We start from the raw sequence: 26,430 nt of genomic DNA, 5'->3' as shown, positions 1-26,430 counted from the left end.
GTCACAAGGGATAGGCTGCCGGTGGCTTCTCAGGAAGTCACAAGCACAATGCACTTTTTTGTGTTTTGATTACCAGTGCACACAATAAAATGCTAGCGCCAGTAGCAAGTGTGCTGGAGATGTAAAATGAAAACAAAAAAAGCTAGAATTTAAAGATAAATGAAAAGCATTACTGTTGCATGTTGTGATGAAAGATTATACCTGAAATAAAGGCCAATCAATGTCTCTTTTTTGAGGTGCCAGTACTTTGCATTTTCAATTTGGCAAAGTCTGCAAATCTTAAGCTGTAGCCTACAGACAATGTGGGCTTTCAAATTTCCCCTGTATATCCTTGACATGTTCAACCAAAAACCACGGGAACATACATGCTGCAGACCGACAGTTGTCACCAAAAGTCTGCAATATTGATGGGAAGTAGCTGACAAATGATATAGCTGGATCAGAGAGTTTTGATCTTGTCAGCTAAAATCACAAGAGGAAGTTCATCATGAGGAACATCAGCAGATTAAAAGTAAATTTACTTCTCCTTTGCTCCATGTAATATGCTATCCAATATAGAGTGAAGGTTAGCTTATTTCTAGTTACCCTGCATGAATTGGTTGGTTTTTCTAGCTCAGCCATATCTCCATGAGAATAAGAGGTGTCAAAATTCACTTATTAAGTTGTTATTTTCAATTTTATGTATCAATTTAACAGATAATTGATGGTGTAATATTAGGAATTCTATCACTAAGATTAACTGAAGTGCAGAACTCCACTTTAAGCTCACTTCCAACTGTAAAATGTGTAGTGAATGGTGACATTTTGTCAATTATTTCTTTGCGTTGTGGTTGGCCTTTGCTTTCTCTGTGCAAGTTTTACAATGTCACTGAAATATCAAAATAGCTTCAGGTTAAGCGAGAACACAGCATGTCAACAAATTTATTTTTGGAAGTTGTATTGGTTTGTTAACAAATGTGTTTAAATTACCGTATATACTCGCGTAACTTTCGATCTCGCGTATCATGCGACCCCTAAATTTTCATCCCCAAAACATGATTTTATGGTATACCTCATGTATCATGCGAGTGACTTTTTTGGAAATTAATTTTGGAAACTAAAACTTCCAAATGGTATCATTGTGTGTGGTTTCTGCGGAGTTGATTCTGCTGTGAAAGCTGTTCGCGATTCGAACAGCTTTCCAGCTGGCTTTACTAGCGTTGTTCAGCCACTTGCCGTTTCCATTCATAAAAACATGAATGGAAACGTCAAGTGGCTGAACATCTTCCCATCAGAATGCTGTGGTCACAATCAGTAGTATTTTGATGGGAAGATGGGAAGAATGGATTCTGCTGTGAAAGCTGTTCGCGAATCGAACAGCTTTCCAGCTGGCTTTACTAGCGTCGTTCAGCCACTTGCCGTTTCCATTCATGTTTTTATGAATGGAAACGGCAAGTGGCTGAACGACGCTAGTAAAGCCAGCTGGAAAGCTGTTCGAATCGCCAACAGCTTTCACAGCAGAATCCACTCTTCCCATCTTCCCATCAGAATACTACTCTTCAGATTTTGACCACGGCATTCTGATGGGAAGATGTTCAGCCACTTGACGTTTCCATTCATGTTTTTATGATTGGAAACGGCAAGTGGCTGAACGACGCTAGTAAAGCCAGCTGGATGCTATGTGACTTATCTTGGCCAGCATTTCAGACCCGCGATTTTTGTACCTCGCGTATCATGCGACCCCCGAAATTTAGGCTTCAAATTAGGTGCTCAAAAGTCGCATGTTACGCGAGTATATATGGTACTTAATACTAGACTATAGAGACATTCTGAGTGTGTAGTTTAAAAGCATTTGCCTTATCGATATTACCTATCGATTCCCCGCTGGGTCACTGTCTGTGCGGAGTCTGTACATCCTCCCCGTGTGTGCGTGGGTTTCCTCCGGGTGCTCCGGTTTCCTCCCACAGTCCAAAGATGTGCAAGTTAGGTGGATTGGCCATGATAAATTGCCCTTAGTGTCCAAAATTGCCCTTAGTGTTGGGTGGGGTTACTGGGTTATGGGGATAGGGTGGAGGTGTTGATCTTGGATGGGGTGCTCTTTCCAGGAGCCGGTGCAGACTCGATGGGCCGAATGGCCTCCTTCTGCACTGTAAATTCTATGAAACTCTATGAATAATCACCGCACAAATGATACATTTCCACTATCGTGATTGGATTAAATAAATGAGAGTTATTCTAAGTAATTTTAATCTTGGTATGAAAAAATGAATTTTCCCTAAATGTTTTAAGTTTGCCTCTAAATGTTTTCCATAATAGTTAGCTTCTATAGCTAAAGGTACCTAGGAGGATTTATTATGCATGAAATTCTGGACAGATTAAAGCTTATGGTATTAAAGTAAATGTTGTGCAGTCTATATCAACATGGCAATTATTATGTATCATTATTATCTGCACAGATTAATTTCTAGAACTGTGAGACTATATTTAAAATTGCGAAGAATTTTTAACGTTGAAATATCCTGTTCAGCCCAACCAGTCCATATTGACATTTGTTCTCCAAATGAGAATCAGCCCTAATCACATGTTCTCACATTGTTCCCATATGCCTTCATCCCTTTTTCTTCATGTTAGCTATCTAAATTATTCTTAAAAATAACATGTGTTGGGCATTTTCCAGCCGTGCCATGATAGGACCCATCTGTAACCCATCGGGTACCGTTCGGCAGCATGGTAGCATCGTGGTTAGCACAATTTCTTCACAGCTCCAGGGTCCCAGGTTCAATTTCCGGCTTGGGTCACTATCTGTGCGGAGTCTGCACGTTCTCCCCATGTGTGCGTGGGTTTCCTCCAGGTGCTCTGGTTTCCTCCCACAGTCCAAAGATGTGCAGGTTAGGTGGATTGGCCATGCTAAATTGTCCTTAGTGTTCAAAATTGCCCTTAGTGTTGGGTGGGGTTACTGGGTTATGGGGATAGGGTGGGGACGTGGGCTTGGGTAGGATGCTCTTTCCAAGAGCCGGTGCAGACTCGATGGGCTGAATGGCCTCCTTCTGCATTGTAAATTCTATGATTCTAAAAAAATTCTATGATCACGGAAGGTTTGACAGCACAGCCAAACAGCCAAAGGCTGATTGATGTTTGGCAGGACGGGTGATCCCGGTGGCAGGCTGGGTCGGAAAATCCCACCCATGGTGTAAGCCATCCCACCCTCATTTCTCCATTCTTGGAAAATTCTTTAACCTCAAACATTCTAATCCAACCCTTCACTACTCTTCATTCTTCCAACTCTCCTACTGTCATCACAAGATTCAATCCTTCTTAAATCCACAACCACTCTGTACATCCTTTCTGATTCTCAAAGGGCCCATAATAAGCACATTACAATCTTAATGGAGACTGGTGTCTTCTAAAAAGAAATTTGAATTCCCAGTTGTTAACTGAAATACCACACAACAAGATTTCATGTTTTAAATGAAACCTTTACTTTGACAAAACCCAACAAGCACGACTAGATTTTGGAAGCACTTTAAACTATTACGAGCATCCCCATTCTACTTTTAATTACAGTCAAGAATCCCGTTATGCTAGTTTCACGTGGGGTCATTCAATTGTCCTAGGACCAAACCAAGGTGTGTTACAGCTCTCCTTAGTTTCGGTGCTATCTCCCGGGGTGAGGGGTTTTCTGGGGATTCTCCCTCTACGTCGAGCTCGATAAACTCTTCAACCCCATTTCAACATCTCACAAAGTTGGACTTCTGCAGCCTGATCATAGGCTTCACTCACATCCTTGCCCAGTGATGCACGATCAATTACACAAAGACCAGAGTTGAATGCAACTGAGGCTTTATTGCACTAAGATGTGTGGCCTCCTACAGCAGCTGGCGAAATGGCTGCTGTACGGGGAGCACACATATTTATACTCCGCCTACTGGGCGGAGCCAGCAGGCAGGGAACTACCCCCGCACCTGTAGTACAGGGCCTTACTGCAAATCACCTAATATATACATCAGTGGTGACTACCACACCCAGTGAGTCCAAATCAAAAACGACCCTGGTTCATGAGGGCCCTATGCTCCTTGTCTTGGTTACTGCCAGATTCTAATTCTTTCAAGCAGCTCTGGAAACAGATACTCCAGGCCTCCTACATTGATCCAACTGATATTTTTAAAACAATGAATTAAATATATTAAATCTGCATAGCAATGTGATGGACATAGCCTTTTTCCAGATAGAAATCCAAATTAATTATCTCTAACTTTCAACTATCTCTTGTTTATCAGTTGCCTTCAAACATTTTCTGATCTGTGGGGTGCGATTCTCTGACCCCCACGTCAGGTAGGAGAATCGCGGGAGTGCCAGGCGATTCCCGCCATGCCGCCCTGGCACCCGCACGCGATTCTCCCACCCCCTCAAAACGGCGTGCCGAGTTTTACGACAGGCCGCTCGGAGAATCGCCGCTTGCCGTTTCTAACGGTCGAGTGGCGATTCTCCGGCCCGGATGGGCCGAGCGGCCTGCCCAATCCGACCGGTTCACGCCGGCGCCAACCACACCTGGTCGCTGCCGGCGTGAACAGTGTGTGAACGCTGTGTGTGCGGCCTGTGAGGGGGGGGGAGGGTGGGGGGGGGGGGAGGATCGAGCACCAAGGGGGTGCTCAGTAGGGGTCTGCCCGCGATCGGTGTCCACCGATCGGCGGGCCGGCGTCTCTAAACGACGTACTCTTTTTCCTCCGCCGCCCCGCAAGATCAATCCTCCATGTCTTGCGGGGCGCCCGCGGGGAGGACGGCAACCTGCGGATGCGCGGGTGACGTCATTTAAGTGCCGCCGGCCGCGTCATTTACGCGGCGCCGCTTTGACGCGGCACCAAGGCCCGGCGCGTGAAATTAATGCGGCACTGCTCCTAGCCCCCTGCGGGTGGGAGAATAGGGGGCGAGGAGCGGCCTCCGACGCCGGAGTGAATCACTCAGGGTTTCACTCCGGTGTTGGCACTTTATCTCCCGTCAGGTGAATTTCGCCCCTGGAATTTACACGAATAATTTAATGTTTTTCCAGAAGCCCTCACGTTCAGATTATCTCCTCAGGCGATAGTTAATGAGGATCTCATTGTTTAACTTTTAGCACCTTGTATCACTAACACAACATGGGCTACCCTTTGATCTGTAGTTTTCATAGGCCCTCACCAGCCTCCCATTTTTTCATTTTTCCTACATTTAAAAATTACTATCTTCAAACGAAATATAATCTTCTGTGTATTTTTTTATAACATTTTATTCAGGCATTAATGGTTTTATAATAACAAAAGACGCAAATACAGATACAAACATAGTTCAACACGTAACCCACCCCTCCATCTCCCACAGTCTTCGCCTAAGCTGGACCGACATAGTCTAACTCCCTCCCCCTACCCACCCCTGCTCCCCCACCCACCCCCCCCCCCTCCCCCCCCCCCCCCCCCCCCCCCCCGCCCCCATATTGGATCTGCTGACAGTTCAAATTTCTCCGAAGGAGTCGATAAATGGCTGCCACCTCCAGACAAACCCTAATGATGAATCTCTCAGGGCAAACTTGATTTTCTCAAGCCTGAGAAACCCAGCCATGTCACTAACCCATACCCCTGCTTTCGGGAGCTTCGTGTCCCTCCACACTAGTAAGATCCATCTCAGGGCTACCAAGGAGGCAAAGGCCAAGACATCCGCCTCTCTCACCCCCCCCGGACTCCTGGGTCTTCCGACACTCCAAAAATCGCCACCTCTGGACTCGATGTCAGCCTCGCATTTAACACCCTGGACTTGACATCTGCAAATCCCTGCCAGAATCTCCTGAGCTTCGGGCTACCCAAAAATGCGGACATGATTTGCGGGCCCTCCTGCACATCGCCCACACCTGTCCTCTACTGCAAAAAACCTGCTGATCCGGGCCACGGTGCACCACCTGGAATTGTATCAGGCTGAGCCTGGCATATGATGTGGACATGTTGACTCTGCTTAGGGCATCCTCCCACAGACTCACCTCAAACTCCTTTCCCAACTCATCTTCCCATTTACGTTTTGTCTCCCCATCTGGGTTTCCTCCCACTCCATACGTTCTTTGTAAATTTTCGATACCTTCCCCTCCCCAACCCTCAATCTAGAAACTACCTTGTCCTGTAGCCCCTGTGTTGGAAGGAGCGGAAAGGTAAAAACCTGTCCTCGCACAAAATCCCTTACCTGGAGATATTGGAACCCATTCCCTCCCGGCAATTCCAACTTCACTTCCAGATCCTCCAGACCGGGAAAGCTCCCATCAATAAACAGATCCCCCAGCCTCTCAATACCTGCTCTCTGCCACCTCCGAAACCCCCATCCATAACCGATGATTACCACGGGTTGGAGCCCACACCGATGCTCCCTCTACTCCCATATGCTTCCGCCATTGCCCCCAGACTCTCAGGGCTGCCTCTACCATTGGGCTTGTGGAGTACCGGGCCGGCAGGAATGGAAGAGGTGCCGTTACCAATGCCTCCAAACTTGTGCCCTTACAAGATGCCGCCTCCACCCGCTCCCACACCGACCCCTCCCCAACTACCCACTTCATAATCATGGCTATATTCGCCATCCAGTAGTACTTCCTAAAGTTTGGCAGTGCCAGCCCTCCCTCCCCTCGGCTCCAGTCCAGCAACGTTTTCTTTACTCGCAGAGTTTTACGTGCCCACACAAACCCAGATATCACCCTGTTCACCCGCTTAAAAAAGGCCTTTGGAATAAAAATAGGGAGACACTGAAAAACAAACAAAAATCTTGGGAGAACCGTCATCTTTACGGTCTGTACCCTCCCCGCCAGTGACAACAGGAGCACGTCCCACCTCCGGAAGTCCTCCTTCATTTGTTCCAATAATCGACTCAGATTTCTTATACGCATTTATAATAGCACCTCAGGTGCCTCATGTTTCTTCCTTGCTAACATTCTACATTGCATTTCCAATTGGGTTAAATTTCCCAAGCTCTTTATGATCAAATTTGATGTGTTGGGTGTTGTGTATTCTTGAGACACAGACAGGCTGCCAACACGTAAACTAGTACAACACTATTTTATTAACTGCAGACTGTTAAACCCTACGCTTACTGTGGGTTTACACAATGTTAGGTTTAACTAAAGACCTGTGCCTATCCTAACCAGCCTAGTTGCTCAGCACATGGTGAGGTTGTGTGCTGAGAGTCGTGAGCTCTGCTCTTAGGCAGATTCAATTAGGTCATGGGTGATGCAAGGGTTCAGTTCAGATGCAGCATTGCTTCAGGAGATAGCCCAAAAATATGGAGAGCCAACAGATCAATTTAACTGCCCATCTTCACTTTTTCTTCCAGAAAATCCATTAATGTGCAAAAATGATCCCTGGACAATTGTATTGACATCCTGCATTCTCACAAAATTACCCTCCCTCCTTTCTTCCCACAGTCTCTACACTAATGAGCCACGATGATTTCAATCTTCATCTGAACAAATCTTGCTCTCCTTTTCCTGAATGCATTGACCTACTGCCCTTTCTGTACCTCTCCCTTCATATAAACCTGCTGACCCATAACATGGCCGACTTCTCAAACTTGCCATCTCTGGGGGCTCAAAACCCCGTGGTCTTGATTATAGACAAAGCCATCCTTGATCACTTCTTTCTATCCCTCAGCATATTTCCCCAATCCCTTTCTATCTGCACCTATCATTGGAAAATCCATCTCCAACTCAGTTACAACTGTACTTTCAAACTCTCATCTTTTGCCCATTAATTAGCAATAATGCTTCTCTGGCTCTCAATCTGATTAATATCTCACTGACTTACACTTCTGAAGTCCTTATCCTGAGCAAAGCCATTACTTTCTCTCTCATTGTGGTCCATTCACCCAGCCTAACCCCGAACCCTCATCTTTTCCTAGTTTCTAACCAATCACCCCTCATATCCTTCCCAAGATTATCATGTCAATGAGACCCAGCCACTCTCCCCTTGGGTCAAAGTTACTAAACTGCGGACCATCCAACTTCCTCTTCTAGCCCCTAAGTTCTGATTTTGCGAATGGTTACTGTTCTCTCCCTTTGAAACCACTATCACCACCCTATTTTATCAATACCATCTTGCTCTTTCTGTTTTTGCAAACTGCTCCACTTCTATACTTGCTTTCCTCTCAGAGGTTCTTGAGCATGTTGTTGCCTCCAATATCAGTGGTTAGCTTTCACACTACAGCAGGATTCAATCTGTCCAATCTGTTTTCTGATCTTTCCACAACACCAAAATAACCCTAATAAATGAATTGCTCAGTGATTGTTCCCTCTGGGCATTATCTCTCTCCTTCATCCCCATCCAATCTACATCGTTGATAGGATCAACCATACGCTCTCAGGTCGCACGGTGGTGCAGTGGGTTAGCCCAGTGGCCTCATGGCGCCGAGGTCCCAGGTTCGATCCCAGCTCTACGTCACTGTCCGTGTGGAGTTTGCACATTCTCTCCGTATTTGCGTGTGTTTTGCCCCCACAACCCAAAGATGTGCAAGGTAGGTGGATTGAACATGCTAAATTGTCCATTAATTGGAAAAAAATGAATTGGGTACACTGCAACGAAAAAATAACCATACACCCTCCTCCTTGTCTTGTTCAGTGTGACTGTCCTTATTTGGATCCGGTTGTAGTCAGAACATTTCTAACAACTCGTTCTTTCCTGCCCTGCATCCAGACCTCCAAAGTCGCCCAAGAATTTTATCCTTGGCTCCCTCATTTACACAATGCTGTTTTGTAGCAGCAACTGCAGACATAAGGGGCGGGATTCTCCCACCCCCGCCAGGTCAGCGAATTACCGGGGCGCGGCATGAATCCCGCCCCCCGCTCCGATGCCGGCTGCCGAATTCTCCGGCAGGGGAACGCGGCGCGTTGGTCAGGGGCCGTTGGTAGTGGCGATTCTCCGGTCCCCGATGGGCCGCGCGGCTGCCCATTTTCGGCCAGTCCCACCGGCGTGGATTAGACCAGGTCCGTACCAGCGGCACCTGGCTCTGAGGGCGGCCTGCGGAGTCCTCGGGGGGTGGGGGGGGGAGGGGCGCGGGGGATCCGCACCCGGGGGGGACCCCAGGGTGGCCTGGCCCGTAATCGGAGCCCACAGATCTGCAGGCGGGCCTGTGACGTGGGGGCACTCTTTCCCTCCGCGCCAGCCTCTGTAAAGTTCTGCCATGGCCGGCGGGAAGAAGAAACCCCTGCGCATGCGCAGAAAGCACACCAGTGGTTTTGTGCAAGCACCTGAGCACGCTGGTGCTCCTGCGCATGCGGCAACTCGCACCGGCCAGCGGAGGCCATTCTGTGATGGTTGGCACGGTGCCAACCCCTCCAGCGCCGGCCTAGCCCCTTAAGGTGGGGAGGATTTGTTCTTTATTTATGGAATGGTGGCGTTGCTGGTTGGGCCAACATTTATTGCCCATCCCTAATTGCCCGTGAATTTAGTGGCATGCTCGACTCTTTCAGACGTCATTTAAGAGTCAACCACATTGCCATGCCAGGTAAGGATTGCAGCTTTCCTCCCCTGAAGGATATTAGTGACCCAGATGGGTTTTTATGACAATCGACAACGGTTTCATGGTCATCGTTAGACTGTTAATTCCATATTTCTATTGAATTTAAATTTCACAATCTGCCGCGATGGAATTCAAAACCGGGTCCCCAGAGCATTACCCTGGGTCCCTGGATTACAAGTCCAGCGACAATACCATTATGTCACTGCCACCCCCACCTCTGTGTAACCCAGTGACTGTGTAATTTCATAAATTACATGTAATAGGCTGTTCAAATGGATTGGACAAGGCTGGTTACACGGCCACCCATGTCTTGCATTTCAACATACTAGGCGTGACGGCCCTCTTGGGGGCCAGAGACTGTGCTCCATTCGATTTCCCCCTTACACAGCTGAGTATGAACACCCTGGTAATTGGGGTGGGATTTTCCCTTACCAAGGGGAAACTACTCTGTATAAAAGCCCTGACTTGGGTGCAGGTCGGGGAGAGGTGTAGCAGTTTTCATGATTCTGTATACACGGAATAAACACGTCATTCATTTCTATTCTACCTTGTGTTCCTGTCATCTCTCCCATTCGGGTTCTACACTAACTCTCACCTGTAATCTGTATTTGTGCCTTATTGTCTTTCATGATTTGTTATCCTTTAGTGCTTCTGATGCCGCCATCAATTCACACTTGACGGAGAGTTGACTTGAACAGTGGTTTTAATCAGCTAGAACAGTGCCCGCCTGCGACTGCTCTGTACTGAGTGCCGCCTACAGGCTGCAGATCTATATACCTCCCCCGAGGGGGCGGAGCCACAGGCGGAGCCCACAAGGGCATCAACATCATACAATACAATGTAATGTAATACAATGGTGAATGGTAGCAGTAATACATTCTACCACATTCACCCCCTGTTAAAAACTGAAGTCCAGTGGGGGTGAAGTGGGCTCACAGATCGAGTCTGTCCGGTGCCTTGATCATTTGCTGCGATCGCCTGAGCTCTGGTTTAGCTGCGGGCACGGGTGTTGGACTCGTCGCTGCGGGAACGGGTGTTCGACCTGTCGCTGCGGGAACGGGTGTTGAACTCATTGACTCCGGGAGCGTGTCTTCTGGAGCTTCATCCCTGTAGGTCAGCGATGGGGGGAAGGGAGGGGGGTGTAGACCATGTAAGTGCCGGGGCGGTGTTCGGTGTAAGGTGGGGGGGGGGGGGGGGGGGAGGTGATGGTCGCAGGGGAACCGGCAGATGCCAGGTCCCGGAGGGATACTGTATCTTGTCGGCCGTCGTGGTGCGCTACGTAGGCATACTGAGGGTTGGCGTGAAGGAGCTGGACCCTCTCGACCAGGGGGTTGGACTTATGGCTGCTCCCGTGCTTTCAGAGGAGGACAGGCCCCGGTGTCGTCAGCCAGGACAGAAGCGAGACCCAGAAGTGGACTTCCTGGGGAAGTCAAATAGGCGGTCATGAGGGGTCTCGTTCGTAACTGTGCAAAGGAGTTACCTAGTGGAGTGGAGCGCGTCGGGGAGGACTTCCTGCCAGTGGGAAACTGGGAGACTTCTAGACCGTAGGGCCAGAAGGACGGCCTTCCATACCGTCGCATTCTCCCTCTCTACCTGTCCGTTTCCCCGGGGGTTATAGCTGGTAGTCCTGCTCGAAGCAATGCCCTTACCGAGCAGATACTGATGCAGCTCATCGCTCATAAACGAGGAGACCCTGTCACTGTGGACGTAAGTGAGGAAACCGAACAGTGTGAATATACTATGCAGGGCCTTAATGACAGTGGCCGCGGTCATGTCGGGGCAAGGGATTGCAAAGGGGAAACGGGAATACTCGTCAACAACGTTAAGAAAATACTCGTTGCGGTCAGTGGAGGAGAGGGGCCCTTTGAAATCGATGCTGAGGCGCTCAAAGGGCCGGGTGCCTTCACCAGATGGGCCCTATCTGGTTGATAGAAGCAAGGCTTACACTCCGCGCAGATTTGGCAGTTCCTGGTCATGGCCCTGACCTCCTCGGTGGAGTAGGGCAGGTTGCGGGTCTTGATGAAGTGGAGATGCTGGGTGACCCCCAGATGACAGAGGTCATTGTGGATTGCTCGGAGTCAGTCATCTTGCGTGCTGGCGGATGTGCTACGGGACAGGGCATCTGGGGGCTCATTGAGCTTCCCTGGACGATATACAAAATCGTAGTCACGGGTGGAGAGTTCGATCCTCCACCTCAAGATTTTATCATTCTTCATCTTGTCCCGCTGTGTATTGTTGAACATAAAGGCTACCGACCGCTGGTCGGTGACGAGGGTGAACCTCCTACCAGCCAGCTAGTGCCTTCAATGCCGCACAGCTTCCACAATGGCTTGAGCTTCTTTTTCAACTGAGGAGTGTTGAATCTCGGAGGCGTTGAGGGTACGGGAAAAATATTCTACTGGCCTGCCCGTCTGATTGAGGGGGGCGGCAAGGGTGACCTCTGCGCGTTGCTCTCCACCTGGAAGGGGATGGACTCGTCCATCTTGTGCATCGCGGCTTTGGTAATATCTGCCTTGATGTGGCAGAAGGCCAGGCGGGCCTCAGTCATCAGGTTGGAAGATGGTGGCTTTGATCAGTGGGCGGCCTTTGTCCGCATAGTTGAGGACCCACTGGGCGTAATATGAAAAGAACCCGAGGCATCTTTTCAGGGCCTTGGGGAAGTGGGGGAGGGGGCGCAAGCGATCAGGATCGTCCCCAGGATTCCATTTTCCACGACCTAGCCGAGGATGGCCAGTCGGGTTGTGCAGAAAACACAATTCTCCTTGTTACAGGTGAGATTGAGGGCTTGGGCGGTTTGGAGAAACTTCTGAAGGTTAGCGTCGTGGTCCTGCTGATCATGGCCGCAGATGGTGACATTGTCCAAGTACGGAAATGTGGCCCGCAGCCCATACTGGTCCACCATTCTGTCCATCGTTCTTTGGAAGACCGAAACCCCGTTGGTGATGCCAAAGAGGACCCGGAAGAAGTGGAAGAGGCGGCCGTCTGCCTCAAAGGCCATGTAGTGGCGATCCTCCGGGCGGATTGGAAGCTGGTGGTATGCGGACTTCAGATTTACCGTGGAGAAAACCCGGTAGTGTGCAATCTGATTTACCATGTCCGCTATCCGGGTTACACATCGAGTTGCGTATACTGATTTATGGTTTGGCTGTAGTCTACAACCATCCCGTTCTTTTCCCCAGTCCTGACGACCACCACCTGGGCTCTCCAGGGGCTATTACTGGCCTCGATGACCCCGTCCCTCAGGAGCCGCTGGACCTCTGACTTAATAAATGTCCTATTCTGGGCACTGTACCGCCTGCTCCTGTGGCGACGGGTTTACAGTCGTCGGTGAGGTTTGCGAAGAGCGAGGGAGGTGCGAACCTGAGGGTCGTGAGGCTACATACGGTGAGAGGGGGTAGGGGCCCGCCGGACTTCAGGGTCAACCTGAGGTTGCATGTGTGGTAAACCACTGTTACACCTGTATTAGGTGATGTAAGGTAGGACCTGTACTACAAGTTCGCCGGTAGCCCCTGCCTGCTGGCTCCGCCCAGTAGGAAGAGTATAAATATGCGTGTCCTCTATTCAGCAGCCATTTCACCAGCTGCTGTGGGAGGCCACACATCCTGCTGCAATAAAGCCACAGTTGTATCCAACCTTAGTCTTTGTACAATTGATCATGCATCACATTGGAAGTCCAGTCCTAACAGGAGAGGAGCGCAGAGATGGTGGGAGGACATATAGTTTAAAATTGGCATACTTGGTGCCCTGTATCGTGAGGTTTGCGACACAGTACCCCTGTATCTGCACTGAATGCAATCCGGAAGCAAGGGAGATTGGAATGCAGGGGAGATTTGGAGAGAACAGCGCCTTACCGTGTCTGGATGTATAAAGCTCTCCGTGCTCCCAGAGTCAAACAGACAGGGCGTTTCGTGCCATTGACCTGGACGGTCATCATCGAGTTCCTGAGATGCTTGGGCCGTGATTGGTCGAGGATGACAGCGCCGAGCTGCGGGTAGCCAGCATGGTCGGAGGTGGTCGGGTGGTCCCAAGATGGCAGCCCCCATCGGTCGCACGTGTCGGGCGGCGTTGAAGATGGCGGCCCCCATGAATCGCACGCGTTGGGTAGGCTTAAAGATGGCTGCCCCCACGGACAGCACAAGGTTGATGACACATCCAAAGGGGGCAGTACAGGCAGGCACGCAGCCAGACTGTGGGGTCTGTGGGCCTGTGAGTCTGAAAGTCGGGCCTGTAGTTTAAAAGCTTTGGATCTGGCCAGGCAGACTTTGGCAAAGTGTCCTTTCTTGCCGCAGTCGCTACAGGTCACATTCAGAGCCGGGCATCGCTGCCTGTGGTGCTGGTTCAGGCCACAGAAATAGCAGCGCAGCCCCCCGGATTGAGGGGCAGCCACGTGGCACAGGCCTGGGCAACCTCTGGTCAGGTGTCCACGAGGGGATCGCGTATCGGAGGTGAAAGCATTGAGGACTTGAAAAGCTGTTTCTAAGGAAGTGGATAGTTTTACCGTCTCTTGTAGGTTGAGGGCGCTCCTTTCGAGCAAGCGCTGTCTGACTTAGTTGGACCGGACTCCAGCCACATAGGGGTCCCGGATGGCGAGTTCAATATAGATTTACAAAGAATTTACAGTGCAGAAGGAGGCCATTCGGCCCATCGAGTCTGCACCGGCTCCTGGAAAGAACACCCTACCCAAGGTTAACACCTCCACCCTATCCCCATAACCCCACCCAACACTAAGGGCAATTTTGGACACTAAGGGCAATTTATCATGGCCAATCTACCTAACCTGCACATCTTTGGACTGTGGGAGGAAACCGGAGCACCCGGAGGCAACCCACGCACACACGGGGAGGATGTGCAGACTCCGCACAGACAGTGACCCAAGCCGGAATCGAACCTGGGACCCTGGAGCTGTGAAGCGATTGTGCTATCCACAATGCTACCGTGCAGTGACGTCCTTGCAGTTTCAGTTACGAGCGAGTACCTTCAGATTGCATAGGTATTCCTCCAGCGATTCCCCGGGCGCTGACGACAAGTGGTGAACAAATGCCGCGCGAACACTTTGTTTACCGGCCTCACGTACTGCCTTTTCAGGATTGCGACCGCGTCTGCGTACGTGGTCGCTTCCTCGACCTGCACAGATATTCTGTGGCTCACCTGGGCGTGGAGGAGACTCGGTTTCTGTTCCTCAGTGACGGTGGGCGAGGACGAGGTGCGAGGTAGGCCTCAAAACAGTGGAGCCTGTGTGAAAAAATTCCTTTGGCTTCAGCTGCCTGTGGGTCGAGTTCCATTTGATCAGGTTTGAGGGCTGCTTCCATAGCGATATTGTAGCTGATTAAATTGATGCGACCATCAATTCACACGAGATGGAGAGTTGAAGTGAACAGTAGTTTCAATCAGCTAGAACTGTGCCTGCCTGCGACTGCTCTGTACTGAGTGCCACCTACAGGCTGCAGATCTATATACCTCCCCCGAAGGGGTGGAGCCATAGGCGGAGCCCACAAGGGCATCAACATCATACAATACAATGCAATGTAATACAATGGTGGATGGTAGCAGTAATACATTCACCACAGCTTCTCACCGTGAAAAATGTCAATGTTGGAGACTGTTTTACTGATCTACTTCTCACACCAAGTGGCATTGAATCATGGAATTTACAGTGCAGAAGGAGGCCATTCGGCCCAAGAGTCTGCCCCGACCCTTGGAAAGAGCACCTGTAGTAATCCACGGGAGGCAGGAGTTCCGTCACCACACCAATATTTATTTACAATAACGATATTACAGGAGCAGCTACAAACAGTGCTGCCAGCAGTCCAGTCAACTTAAGACTGGCTCACAAAGCCTACACAGGTGATTATATGTGCCCCCTCAATGAGCTGTCATTGAGGGAGCTCATACTCCAATTGGCCAACCAATAAAGCCAATTGGAGTTCATTACACCCCTCCCCCCCAAGGTCCGAGGAATTCCTGCCAGCTGGCATTCCTCTGAGCTTCTTCATGCTCCTCATGTCTGGGTCTGTCACCTCTGTGTCGTCCGCCGGGTCGTTCTCCAAAGTGGCGGGGTGTACCTTATAGGTGTCCGTCGTTTCCTTGATGTCCTCCTTGGAAGTTGTTCTTCCTCTTCCTTGGGGCGAGATGTCGCGGCGGCCTCGTCGAACGTGTCCATCTCCGACTCTGACGACTGGATGACGGGGTCTGGAGAAATTGCTCGGGGCTGCGGTGTGGGTATCCTTTCCGTCTGGGTTATCCCAGCTTGATGCGGTCCTGCTTCGCCTGCCTCCAGGTGTGGTTCCGCTGCCCTTATTTGGTCTAGGTGTTTCTTCAGCGCGCTTTCATTGACGCTGCTGTCTGCTTCTTGAGCCCCGCTTTAAGTGCCTGGACTGCTCCCTCTGCCAGGCCGTTGGTCGCTGGATGGTATGGGGCCGTTTTGATGTGACGGACTCCGTTTTCTTTCAGGAATTTTCCAAATTCCCCACTTGTGAATGCCGTTCCGTTGTCCGACACCAAAACCTCCGGAAGTCCATGTGTTGCAATCGAGGCCCTGAGCTTTTCAATTGTCGATGCTGTGCTTGCCGCGTTTACCCGGTGGACGTCCAATCATTTGGAGTGGGCGTCCACTATCACCAAAACCATTGAGCCCATGAAAGGGCCGGTGTGGTCAATATGCAGGCAGGTCCACGGTCTGCCTGGCCATTCCTACGGGTGCATTGGTGCCGCTGGTGGCACTCTTTGCCCCTGTTGGCACTCCTGGCACCGATGTACCAAGGCTGCTATGTCTGTGTCCAAACCTGGCCACCAAACATAGCTTCGAGCTAGCATCTTCATTTTAAACACCCCTGGGTGTCCGTGATGTAACTCGGTTAAGATTGCCTGACTGCCCTGAGCTGGGACGATTACCCGGGCTCCCCATAATAGGATACCGTCTTCTACGGTTATTTGGTCCTTTCTGCTCCAGTATTTGTGCATCTGGGGCTCCACTGGTTTTTCCAGTTCCCTGTTACCAGTAAATGCTTCATCTTGGCTAAAACTGTGTCTTTTTGCGTCCACAACCGAATATGTTGTGCGTCTACTGGTAGGGTGTCCAAAAAAGAGTCGTTAATGTCTCCTCTACTTTTGGTATTTGCGGCGGAGTGTCCGGGAGGGGACGTCTGCTCAAAGCATCTGCATTTGCTACTCGCATTCCCGGTCTGTGCTCCAGTAGGTATCTATACGCCACCAGTAGCAATGCCTAGCATTGGATTCTGGCTGATGCAATCAGGGGTATTGACTTGTCTTCTTTTAATAACCCTAATAACGGCTTATAGAACATAGAACATAGAACAGTACAGCACAGAACAGGCCCTTCGGCCCTCGATGTTGTGCCGAGCAATGATCACCCTACTCAAACCCACGTATCCACCCTATACCCGTAACCCAACAACCCCCCCCTTAACCTTACTTTTTAGGACACTACGGGCAATTTAGCATGGCCAATCCACCTAACCCGCACATCTTTGGACTGTGGGAGGAAACCGGAGCACCCGGAGGAAACCCACGCACACACGGGGAGGACGAGCAGACTCCACACAGACAGTGACCCAGCCAGGAATCGAACCTGGGACCCTGGAGCTGTGAAGCATTTATTCTAACCACCATGCTACCGTGCTGCCCCCGTCACGGTCCGTCAATATGGTGAATTTCCGCCCGTACAGATACTGGTGAAATTATTTTACTGCGAATATCACTGCCAGTCCTTCCTTCTCGATTTGGGCGTACTTCCTCTCAGCCATCGCCAAGGTCCTCGAAGCATAGGCTATTGGCCGTTCTTCCCCATTCCTTCCTCTATGGGCTAAGACGGCTCCTACCCCGTAGGGGGATGCATCACAAGTGACCACCAACTCCTTCCTTGGGTCATAATGCTCTAGTACATTTTCGGATGACAGCTGTTCCTTAATGTCCTTAAATGCTCGGTTTTGGCGAGCGGGCCATTTCCATTCTTGCCCCTATTTTAGTAGCTGGTGGAGGGGTTCTAGGATGGAGGCCCTATTTTCTTTTATTGCCCTTACTCTGTCTTCTAATGGGTGGAAGCCTGACTCATCTACTTTATATCCCATCCTCGTCACCACTGTAGTAATCCACGGGAGGCAGGAGTTCCGTCACCACACCAATATTTATTTACAATAACGATATTATAGGAGCAGCTACAAACAGTGCTGCTAGCAGTCCAGTCAACTTAAGACTGGCTCACAAAGCCTACACAGGTGCTTATATGGGCCCCCTCAATGAGCTATCATTGAGGGAGCTCATACTCCAATTGGCCAACCAATAAAGCCAATTGGAATTCATTACAGCACCCCACGTGGCAATTCTCCTACGTCAAGATTGTGTTCAAACTACCAAGGCGTTCTCATTTCCTTCTGGCCCAACTTCAGCAAAACACCCTTTGGCCTCACAGACCTCTCTAGCCACCCCTGTAATCCTTGGTGGCGTTGTGCTTGTTGTATATCTGTTTAATAGGCCCGCAGCCTATTAAAAGTCACCCCTACCTTACTGCTGGTCATAGACCTGCCTGTGACAACTCCCTGAAAGTGCTATGCTGCTGCCTGCGAAGCTGGCCATTGATTTCTGTGAGTGTTGTGTGATGCAAGATTGGCGAGCTGACTACGAAGTGAGGAGTGATGTGCAGGTCGGCAGATGCATGTTACTTATGTACAACTGTGAAATACTTTGTTTTAATTGCACGTCGACTTGGCTTGATAATCCAGATTGGGGGGATGATTCTGTTGAGGATTCCTTATAATGGGATATAAATATATTAAAATGACGTTCCCCCAATGTGCCACGATGGGAAACGTGACCCGCCATTGACAGGTGGAGCGGACAATCACAAACTGGTTTCACAATTACATAAACTGAATTTTGGCCTTGTAATATTATCTACTTCCACCCGTCACAGCACCCAAAGCGAATGGAGGAGGAAAATCGAGTCAGTTTCAAAAACTTTGCCAATTGCAACCAATTGCATCTCTCTGCATATATCTCTCTATCTCCTTTGTACCTCTGCTGTCAGACTTCTTGCCTGACTTCTTGCCTTGCCTGGGTTTGAGTAGGGTGATCATTGCTCGGCACAACATCGAGGGCTGAAGGGCCTGTTCTGTGCTGTACTGTTCTATGTTCTATGTAAATGGTCTTGAATCTTCCATAGTGTACCCCATTTAGAAGAGGCGGCTCCCCATTGGCTGCCTGTGGGATCTTACGGTCCCGCCAAAGTCAATGGCAATTTGCTTTGCTTTGCCAGGGAACCCACGGCGGGTGGCTGCCTTTGACAGGACTGGAAGATCCTGCCAGTGGGAAGGGCTGGAAAATCCCAACCAATCCCTTTGTGATTGATTGCATTCCATTTCCATCCATCATGTCAGATTGAAGCAGGCTGTTTGCCACATTGGCATGCTATCAGTTCGCCCACTGAGCTTCTCACCTCATACGCTCTTGGTCACACATTTATCTTTCTTCCACCTCAACCCTTGAAATAGCCTTTTTTCCACTGAACTCTCATTCCTGCCTTTGTCACCTCAATGATTCCAATGTGCTTCCTGTCTTCCACAGGTGGTAACCATTAACTCCGCCAAAGTGCTGCAATCCACATGCTAATCTGGGCCTCTGTGCTTGCTGACTCTTGAACGTTCCTGGCTGGCATTTTACATTTCTCAAACCTTTCATGTCCTTGCCCCTCCCTATTCACAGAAAGTACTCCAGCCATCATGCCATCCCATGTTCCCTGTTCCTCTGACACTGGTTCTTATAAATGACTCATCCCATTGATCCCACCATTGATGGCCATGCTTTTAGTTATCTGCCTAACTGCCTCAGCTGCTCTGCCTCCCCCCCCCCCCCCCCCCCCCTCCTTTAAAACTTCCCAAACCTTTGATCACCTCCCCTAATATCTATCTGCCTCTTTGGTTTCTCGTTCATTTATTTCTGAATATGCTTCAGTGAAGGCGCGATGTAAATGGAATTTATTGTGGCTGTTTCTTTGTAGAATATTTACAGATAAGCGAAGGTGTGATGAAGATAAGATTAACACCATTTGCGATTGTTCAAAGTAATTGTTGATGGAAACACATTTTCTTTTATTATCAGCAGCAAGGTAGCACAGTGGATAGCATTGTGGCTTCACAGCCCCAGGGTCCCAAGTTCGATTCCCCGCTGGGTCACTGTCTGTGCGGAGTCTGCAAGTTCTCCCCGTGTCTGCGTGGGTTTCCTCCGGATGCTCCGGTTTCCTCCCACAGTCCAAAGATGTGCAGGTTAGGTGGATTGGCCATGATAAATTGCCCTTAATGTCCAGAAAGGTTAGGAGGGGTTATTGGGTTACGGGGAGAGGGTGGAAATGAGGGCTTAAGTGGGGTGGTGCAGACTCGATGGGCCGAATGGCCTCCTTCTGTACTCTGTACATAGAAAAGAGCCAGTGCTGTCCTGGCCAGGATAAAATAAATTGCACTCTCTGTAAATTCATCGAATCCCCATTGACCCATTCCCCTTGTGCTCACTGGCCTTATTAGTTTTTGGGCTGAGGATATCTCAATTTTAAAATTCTCATTCTTGTTTTCAAATCCACATAAGGCTTTAACCCTTCATATGTCTGTAATAACTTCCATCCATAAGACCCTCCTTCTGTGCTGTCATGATTCCACTCTATGAACCCTCCAAAGTACTCTGGTTTCTTGCTCATCCTCGATATTAATTGCTCCGCTATTGGTGAAGCTCTGGAATTCTGTCTCTGAAGCTCTCCCAACCTTCTACCTCTCTCATGTCCTTTAAGATGCTCCTCAAAACCTACTTCCTTGACCAACATTTGGTCACCTATCCTAGTATCTCCTTATGTGGGTGGATGTCAAGTTTTGTTTGGTAATGCAAGTTGCCTTGAGATTTTATTGCGCTGAAGGTGCTGTATAAATAATATTTATCATTGACTTCCGGTGATGGTGGGCGGGAGGCAGCCGCACACTGGAGGGCTCCCGCTCGGGAATAGAAATTTCGGGGTTTTGACAGCTGGTCCCAGGGGCAACGGAGGATAAAAAAGTTGTAAGAAGGCACAGGGAGGAGAAATGTCCAAGCTTGGGAAAAAAACAGCCGTGAAAAACGGGGTTAATGAAAGTCCGCTGGTGAGTGGAAAAGTCAACGCAGGAACTGCAACGAAAGCGGAGGCTGGAGCACCAGGGGTGGCCGCATCGCTCACAGCAGAAGAAATGACCAAAGTGATGGTTGTGGAACTTGAAAAACAGTTTGCAAAGCACATGGAAGCGATGAAGAAGGAGACGGGGGTGGTATTGAAAGTGCTGGTGGGGGAGGCGATTGCCCCGGTGAGGCCGGTGGTATCAAGCGCAGCAGCAGAGGTACAGGAGCAAGGTGAGACACTGAAGGAAGTGGAAGAGGTATTATCACAGCACAGTGATCAACTCACCTCGATGGGGAAGGAGCTGCGGAAGGTGACAGAGACCAACAAGGGTCTGCGGGCCAAAAGGGAAGACCTAGAAAACAGATCCTGGTGGCAGAATCTGAGGATCGTGGGTATGCCCGAAGGGGTGGAAGGCCCGAGGCTGACGGAGTATTTTGCCACGATGTTGGCAGAGGTATTGGGGGAGAGGGACGATCCCTCTCTATACGAATTGGATCGGGCTCATCGGTCGTGGAGGCCTGTACCAAAGGAAAGTGAGCCGCCAAGCGTAGTGTGTGTTTCCGTAGGTAGTGTGAAGGAGAAAGTCCTAAGCTGGGCAAAGCAGAAGCGGGTGGTGCAGTGGGCTGAGCTGGTATACACATATACCAGGACTTTATGGTGGAGCTGGCGAGGAGGCGGGCTGCCTTCAGCCAGGTGAAGAAGGCACTGTACATCAGCAAGGTGCAGTGCGGCATAGTATATCCAGCTAAGTTGAGGGTGACCTACAAATCTAAGGACTTGTGGAAGCGGCGGAGGAGTTTGCGAAGGCAGAAGGACTGTGGCAGAATTGAGAAATGGGACTGAGAGCGGGTTGTGTACCGATGTAGCTTCATGTAACTTGATTTTTTTCACTGCATGTTGGTATATGTACTAAATGAATCGACGCTGTATATTTGGACAAGGGAAGAATTGTCTACAATTCATGGGTGCCATTCACGGTACTCTTTCGGGGATTGGATGGCATTGAATATTAGGGTGGGGTTGGGGGATGGACCATATGCGTCAACGGTGACCGGGGCGATTCCTAAATTCTTTTTCTTTTTTCCTTTTTTCCTCCTTGTGAGGTTTAGTTTTATTGATGCCTATATTGTCAGGTGGGCCGTTATTTGGGGAGTGGTGGGAGGATCGGATCGTTGTTGTTGATAAGGGGATTGCCATTGTATTCGTTACCGTTTACTGTTTGATGGTGGGGTGTAAATTCTGAAGAAAATGTGAAAATGGAGAATAAAAATATTTTTCAAAAAATATATAATATTTATCATTGTTCTTTTTAAAAAATAAATTTGGAGTACCCAATTATTTTTTACAATTAAGGGGCAAGTTAGCGTGGCCAATCCACCTATCCTGCACATCTTTTGTGTTCTGGGGATGAAACCCACACAGATACGGGGAGAATGTGCAAACTCCTCACTGACAGTGGCCCAGGGCCAGGATTCGAACCCGGGTCCTCAGCGAGTCGGCGGCAATGCTAACCACTGCGCCACCGTGCTGCCCTTGATCCTTGTTCTTGGTGTAGATTGCTTATTCATTATGTAATCTTTCTTTCTCTTTCAGTGAAAGTGTCAAAGCCAGTCTTAGGTTTAACATGTATTTCTTCAACAAAGATCAATATAACCTGCAAAGTGGAGAATGGAACGAGTTTGACCTTGAAATTATTTGGTAACTCACGAAATGAATCAAGCAATGGTCGATATTTAAACAAGATACAAACCTTGAAAAAGACTGAAGATATTAAATATATCTGCACTGCTGGCAACAATATTAGCAAAACCCAAGTATCAAGAATGATTAACTGCAAAGGTAAATGTAAATTAATAATTCAGAGTGACACCAATTTGCTCTTGTGTTAGTCGTCACGATTATTGTCTGATACTGAGAAATTGAGAGAACTGGTTTCAATGCTTTCAACTTGACTTGATTGTGACAGGATTGTGTTAATCTGGAATAGTTCCTGATCAGTAAATCCAGACAAAATTGATTTCTTAATCTTCCAAATATGTAGTTCTAGATTAAATTGGAAACACAGCTCTATGTGCAACATCAGACTGAATTGATGCTCTAAAACTATATTAAATTGATCTGAAAGTCTTGATCAGTAAATCAGAGTAGATTTTCACTTTACTGCCGGGTGTAAAGCTGACAATGATGAATAGCTGCTTATTAAAGTTTTTTATTTTCATTGATGTGCTCGCCATCACATTCTCAAGGGCATTTAGGGATAGGCAATAAATATTGACTTTCCCAACATCCTGCAAAATAATTTAAAAATTGGGAATGGAAATGAAACAGTTTCCACAAAGGAAAGCTGACTTCAGGGGCTGGATTCTCCGACCCCCGCCGGTGTGAACCCCGCCCCCCCAGCGATTCTCCGGCCTGCGATGGGCCGAAGTCCTGCTGCTGCAATGCCAGTCCCGCCGGCGTGAATTAAACAAGGTATTTACCAGCGGGACCAGGCGGCGCGGGCGGGCTCCGGAGTCCTGGGCACGGCGCGGGGCGATCTGCCCCGGGGAGTGCCCCCACGGTGGCCTTGCCCGCGATCGAGGCCTACCGATCCGCGGGCGGGCCTGTGCCTTGGGGGTACTCTTTTCCTTCCGCGTCGGGCATCAGTCTCCGTGATGGCTGACGCTCCCGCGCATGCGCGCACTTCTGCCGGCCGGCCGAGTCCCTTCGGCCCTGGCTGGTGTGGCGCCAAAGGACTTTCCCGCCGGCTGGCGGCGCGCCAACCACTCCGGCACGGGCCTAGCCCCCAAAGGTGAGGTCTTGGCCCCTAAAGGTGTGGAGGATTCAACCCCTTTGGGGCAGCTCGATGCTGGAGTGGTTCACGCCACTCCATCCCGCCGGGTCGGGGTGAATCCAGCCCCAGGTCTGAAATATCAACCAAAAATTCCAACTGAAATCCTTGGTCAAATAATGTATTAACCATAAAGAAATGCAGTTCACAATTCTCACACTGGAGTTTGGAAACAATGACATTGTAAGTGTCTTTTGCAACTTTCAATCTGCATTGACTTGATACCAAAATTCAATGTATGACTTTGCGAATTGATCTTACTTTCTCAGTTGGTTTCTCCCTACTTTGTATTACACCATTCACCCTTCCTGACAGAGAATGATTCCCCTGATGAACAATGGGGATGTATTCAGATGCTAACCTCACTCACTGAGGTCATCTTTGACGTTGGATGGTTGTCCAACTAACTATGCCAGCTGCAAAGAACCTACCCTGTTTTTTTCGGTCTAGTTCTTATTTGAACTTGGCAGGTGAACTGCTGATCCCAAACCTGCATCCTGATGCTGCTAGTCACAATTCTACCTGAGGAATGTTACCCTGCCATGATTGAGGTTAACATGTTGTGGTGAGTGTTTGCATTCATGCACAATGTCACTTGAAATTGTAACCGGCCCCCGCTGGGTCGGAGAATCCCCGGGGGGTGGCGCGAATCCCGCCTCAACGCCGGCTGCCGTATTCTCTGGCGCCGTTGTTCGGGAGGGGGCGGGATTCACGCCACGCCGGTCGGGGGTCATTGGCAGCCGCCCCCCGGCAATTCACCAGGCCCCGATTGGTCAAGCGGCCATACATTTTTGGCCAGTCCCGCCGGCGTGAATCACTCAACTCAAGTACCGGTGGGACCTGGCAGGTAAGTCGGCGGGGGCGGTCTTCGGGGCGGCGCAGGGGGATCCGACCCCAGGTGGCCTGGCCTGCAATCAGGGCCCACTGATCTGCAGGCGGGCCTGTTCCGTGGGGGCACTTCTTCCTGTCCTGCCGGCAGGCGCGGGGAAGAGAACCCCCCCGCGCATGCGCCAAAATACGCCGGCCAGTCTGCGCATGTGCGGATCCACGCCAGTGGTTCCGTGCATGCATGAGATCACGCCGGCCCTTCGGCGCATGCGCAAACGCGCGCCGTCCCTTCGGTGCCGCCTAGCCCCAAAAAGTGCGGAGAATTCTGCACTTTCGGGGGCTGTTGACGCCGTAGTGGTTGGCGCCGGTTCTCCCGCCGGTGTGGGGACTTAGTCCCCGGAAGGGAGAATCCGGCATGTTCCTCCCAATATTTTGGGGATCCTGGTTTACATGGGGAACATGGTCTGCCAGTTGTTTCAAGCAGGCAGATGTCCAGCAGGAAGCTTTTAACATAATTAAATCAGGCTTATTGTTGGATGTTGTTTTAGGCCTTTCCTATTTTCATTAACAATGATTGTCCCAAGTCCAAATGGGCCCACTCTAAGAATAAAACAAACCATTCATACATTTTAATTGTTGGGTATTACAATTAATATTTTTATACTAGTGATGTACCATCAATTGGACTCGAGACACGATGTAGATCCAAACTGTGGCTTTAATCAGCTAGTTGTTAGCCCGGTGGTCGACTACATTGAAAGGCCGACCGCCGGGAAATCTGGGTACTTATACCCTGCCTCGGAGGCGGGGTCTACTTGGCTCTCGACCAATTGGTGAGCAGTCACATGACTAGTCCCAGCCAATCGGACAAGAGGCACATGACCAGCCGGCGCCAATGGGGAACCAATGCTCTGCACCAATGGCAGTGCTCACATTCATACCACCACAACTAGCAATATATTATTTAGCTCAGTTGGATGGACAGCAGGTTTGTAACACCGAGCGAAGCCAACAGGGCGGGATATTCATAAACAGCTACCTTCTCAACCTTGTCCCTCGCCTGAGGTGTGGTGATCCTTGTCATGATATGCACTCATGCACATAATGAGATACAGACAGGCAGTGACAGACACCCAGTACAGCCAATCAACACACTGGACAGATCACAACCAATCACCAGGCAGAACACTAGAAGGTAGTTTCCCACTATAAAACACACAAGGCATCAACACTCTGCCTCTTTCCACTGGTGACAACTGTCAGGGTATATATAACCAGTTAGCACCTTTTACACATGGCTCAGAGCTAGTCTGGTCTAGTTAGTTATAGTGAGCACGCTTAGATTAGTAGAGTGTCAAACTCACAGCGAACTGTGTGCACTGCTTAACAAGTTCAGTAAAGCGTATTGAACGAACATCAAAGTTTGGAGTCTACTTTCAAGTACAACTGCATCCAGTTGCAGTCCGTGTTACCCCAGGGTGATTAACACGACAATCCTCAGGTTAAATCACCGCCAGTCAGCTGTCCCCTCAAAGGGGAAAGCAGCCTATGGTAATCTGGGACTATGGCAACTTTACTATTATTTAAATGGAAACACTCAATCTAATTTCATATCTTAACCTTGATTGCAATTCTGGTATTTCTGTTTATTGTTAATTTTTTACTGTGTAGCTTTGCAGGTATTATTCGTGTTTTCATTCATTCCTTTTTTATTTACAGGAAATAAATCTCAAATCAGTAATACTTTTAAAATTATGATACTAGCAGGAGCAATAGTATTGGTAATCATCTTAATAATCCTAATGATTTATTGCATTAGAAGATGCTATCAACGGAAAAGGGGAAATGGTAAGTAATAATATGGATATGTAAAGCATCAAAGATATACAAAATGACCAAACAAAACTGTCAAATATCGATTAACTTCTTCAAAAAGGGGCAGCACGGTGGCACAGTGATTAGCATTGCTGCCTATGGCGCTGAGGACCCGGGTTCGAATCCCGGCCCTGGGTCACTGTCCGTGTGGAGTTTGCACATTCTCCCCGTGTCTGCGTGGGTTTCACCCCCACAACCCAAAGATGTGCAGGATAGGTAGATTGACCACTCTAAATTGCCCCTTAATTGGAAA

General features: G+C 49.3%; 1 protein-coding gene across 2 annotated transcripts in view; it reads left to right on the top strand.

The window, feature by feature from the left end:
- LOC119968967 (T-cell surface antigen CD2-like) overlaps positions 1-26,430 on the top strand; it is a 39,018-nt gene that overhangs the window by 3,635 nt on the left and 8,953 nt on the right. For both annotated transcript variants that reach the window (XM_038802023.1, XM_038802022.1), the window contains exons 3-4: positions 22,238-22,483; positions 26,022-26,150. In XM_038802023.1, coding sequence (XP_038657951.1) covers positions 22,238-22,483; positions 26,022-26,150 — 375 coding nt within the window. The remainder of the gene's footprint in view (positions 1-22,237; positions 22,484-26,021; positions 26,151-26,430) is intronic.

The sequence above is a fragment of the Scyliorhinus canicula genome, chromosome 7 (genome assembly GCF_902713615.1).
Source record: "Scyliorhinus canicula chromosome 7, sScyCan1.1, whole genome shotgun sequence".
Lineage (NCBI taxonomy): Eukaryota > Metazoa > Chordata > Chondrichthyes > Carcharhiniformes > Scyliorhinidae > Scyliorhinus > Scyliorhinus canicula.
Note: the sequence above shows the minus strand (reverse complement) of the source record. Positions and strands in the feature narration are given on the sequence as shown.